Genomic DNA, 2,543 nt, shown 5'->3' on the forward strand with positions numbered 1-2,543 from the left:
TGCCAATAATGTATGGTAGAATATCTAATTTACCTAAGATAAATGTAGAAATGTTTAAGCACTACAATTTGTAATCTACCTTGTCTGAATTCGTGTCTTTAATAACATTTATTTTCTCTTACAGATAATATTAAAATCTGTTGATAGTAACACATCCAATCTGCTGAACTTTGGCACATTTATGCAGTACCTTAAGGATAATGAGAAGACACTGAAGTTGACTTTTAAGAGTTTGGACAGAAATAATGATGGTTTGTTCTTATACAGTGAGCAAACACATATAGTCAAGAATTAACCACGTTTTAGTAAAGGTTTATTACTTGATATTTGGCTTCTGTGAAAGGTTATTAAAAACTCATTTATTTAATTTATCATTTGTTTGACTGTTATTACTTCTAAGGAATATTTTTAAATGATGTAACTTTTATTTGCATTCTATCTTTCAAAAATAACAGCTACCAACAAAAAAGCCTACCCTTTGAACAATATGATTTTTACCCTTTGAACAATATAAGTATCTAAAAGATATTTATAACATTTTGACAATTTTTACACAAAGTTCAATGTAGCAATGGTAGTTAAGCTTAATCTGGAAAGATGAGTAAAAGTTAGCTTAGTGAAGACTGGGGAAGTGTGTCAGGCAGAGGAAATGGCTTGCTGGGAGACTGATCACATCAGGAGAGCAGTCATATCTTATGAACTAGAGGAAGACCAGTGAGACTGAAGCTGAGAGGAAGACGAAGTGTCAGAGATAAGGCTGAGAGAAGCAGGCCTGGTCAGGATCATGGACGTCTTTGAGACTTGTGAAGGTTTCTGGACTTGATCCCCAGGGGGAATGAAGTGGGAAGGCACTTAAGAGTTTTTAGTAGGAGGAGTAGCACCACCATATTTGTGTGGAGCATGGATTGGCATCTGAGCTACGATGGGATTGTGGTGATGGGAATAAATAATTTGGGAGATGTTTAGGTAAAGAACAGATTACATTTGGTGACTGAGATTTCAGGGTGAAGGTAGGGAAAGAGGCAAGAACAATTGGTTTGAACAACATGGGAGACTGTCAGTACTATTTATTGGCATAGGAAATATCATATGGGCTCTCCAGTCTCTTCTTTTGATCTTGGCAAATAAAAGAAATAATTGGAATGTTAATGTCTTAATGAAATGTTGCAACAGTGCAGTGAATATTTCTTAACTCACTGCCTCTGTATCTTGTCAGATCTTCCCATTAATCTTTGTTGTTTTTTTTTGTTCCTTTAAAGGAGTGATTGATACTTCAGAAATTATTGATGCTCTCAACTTAATAGGTGTACATATTTCAGAAAAAGAGGCAGTGAAGATTCTTGAAAGGTCAGCCCTTATATGTGTGCATACATTTTAAAATTATTTTTTATTTACTTTAAAACCCTTTAATTACAAAAGTGACAACTATGGAAACTTAGGGAAGCATAAGTAATAGCTTATAATTATTGAACATCTGGTTGCTAGCATTCTTCAGAGTATTTCACATATATTACCTCCCTTAATCCTTATAAGAGTTTAAGTTTTTTTTTTTTTAAATTCATTTGTTTTTTGAGAGACAGAGAGAGACATAGTGTGAGCGGGAGAGGGGTAGAGGGAGACACAGATTCCAAAGTGGGTTCCAGGCTCTGAGGTGTCAGCACAGCTCAGACTCACAGAGCCCAACTCACAAACCATGAGATCATGACCTGAGTTGAAGTCAGACATTTAACCAACTGAGCCACCCATGCACCCCAATCCTTATAAGAGTTTAGGGGCAAGGTATTATTTTCCTCATTACACAGATTAGGAAATTTTTGAATAGTGAGGTTAGGTAGTTTGATCAATGTCAACAAAATCTCCCACCCAAATGTTAACTCACTGATAATTTTAGTGCACGTGTCTATTGCTTTTTGTAAGGCCATATACTTTTATATTATTAGTCAGTCAGTTAACCAATCAAGTTAGCTATCAATCGAATATAGTTTGGTACTTTTTACCAGGCACATAGTAGCCAATGAGGATTCAATGGTAAATAGGATGGTCCTGGTGCTTACCTTCAGAGAGCTAACAGTCTGTGGGGGTGAGAAGTGTAAACAGTGAGGAGGCAGTTACACTGTGGCAAAGCTTATGACAGGAATATATAGGAAAACAAAAAAGAAAGGTATCTTTTATTAACAAAAATTATTGAATTTTGTCAAACTATACCTGTTTTTTTCATTTGACTATCTTTATAATAAGAGTGGTAGATTTTCGGACATTAACCATTCCTGGAAAATGTATAGAACAATAAGGTAAAAATTTAATTAACAACAATGCCATCACTGGATTTGTCATGGTTAATATTTTACCATATTCGGTTCATATTTTTGCAAATAAATAAAATATTACACATAGCTGAAGTTTGCAATGTAGTCTTTTTTTTCCCCAATATTTTATTGTCAAGTTGTTTTCCATACAACACCCAGTGCTCTTCCCCACAAGTGCCCTCCACCATCACCACCACCCCTTTTCCCCCCTCCCCCTTTCCCTTCAACTCTCAGTTC

General features: G+C 35.4%; 1 protein-coding gene across 1 annotated transcript in view; it reads left to right on the top strand.

The window, feature by feature from the left end:
* The window catches only part of LOC115297612 (calcium-binding mitochondrial carrier protein SCaMC-1-like), a 68,273-nt gene that overhangs the window by 16,607 nt on the left and 49,123 nt on the right, over window positions 1-2,543 (top strand). Inside the window, exons 2-3 of the mRNA XM_029945794.1 lie at window positions 125-251; window positions 1,260-1,347. Of these exons, the coding sequence (XP_029801654.1) occupies window positions 125-251; window positions 1,260-1,347 (215 nt within the window). The remainder of the gene's footprint in view (window positions 1-124; window positions 252-1,259; window positions 1,348-2,543) is intronic.

Source organism: Suricata suricatta, chromosome 8 (genome assembly GCF_006229205.1).
Source record: "Suricata suricatta isolate VVHF042 chromosome 8, meerkat_22Aug2017_6uvM2_HiC, whole genome shotgun sequence".
Taxonomy (NCBI): Eukaryota; Metazoa; Chordata; class Mammalia; order Carnivora; family Herpestidae; genus Suricata; species Suricata suricatta.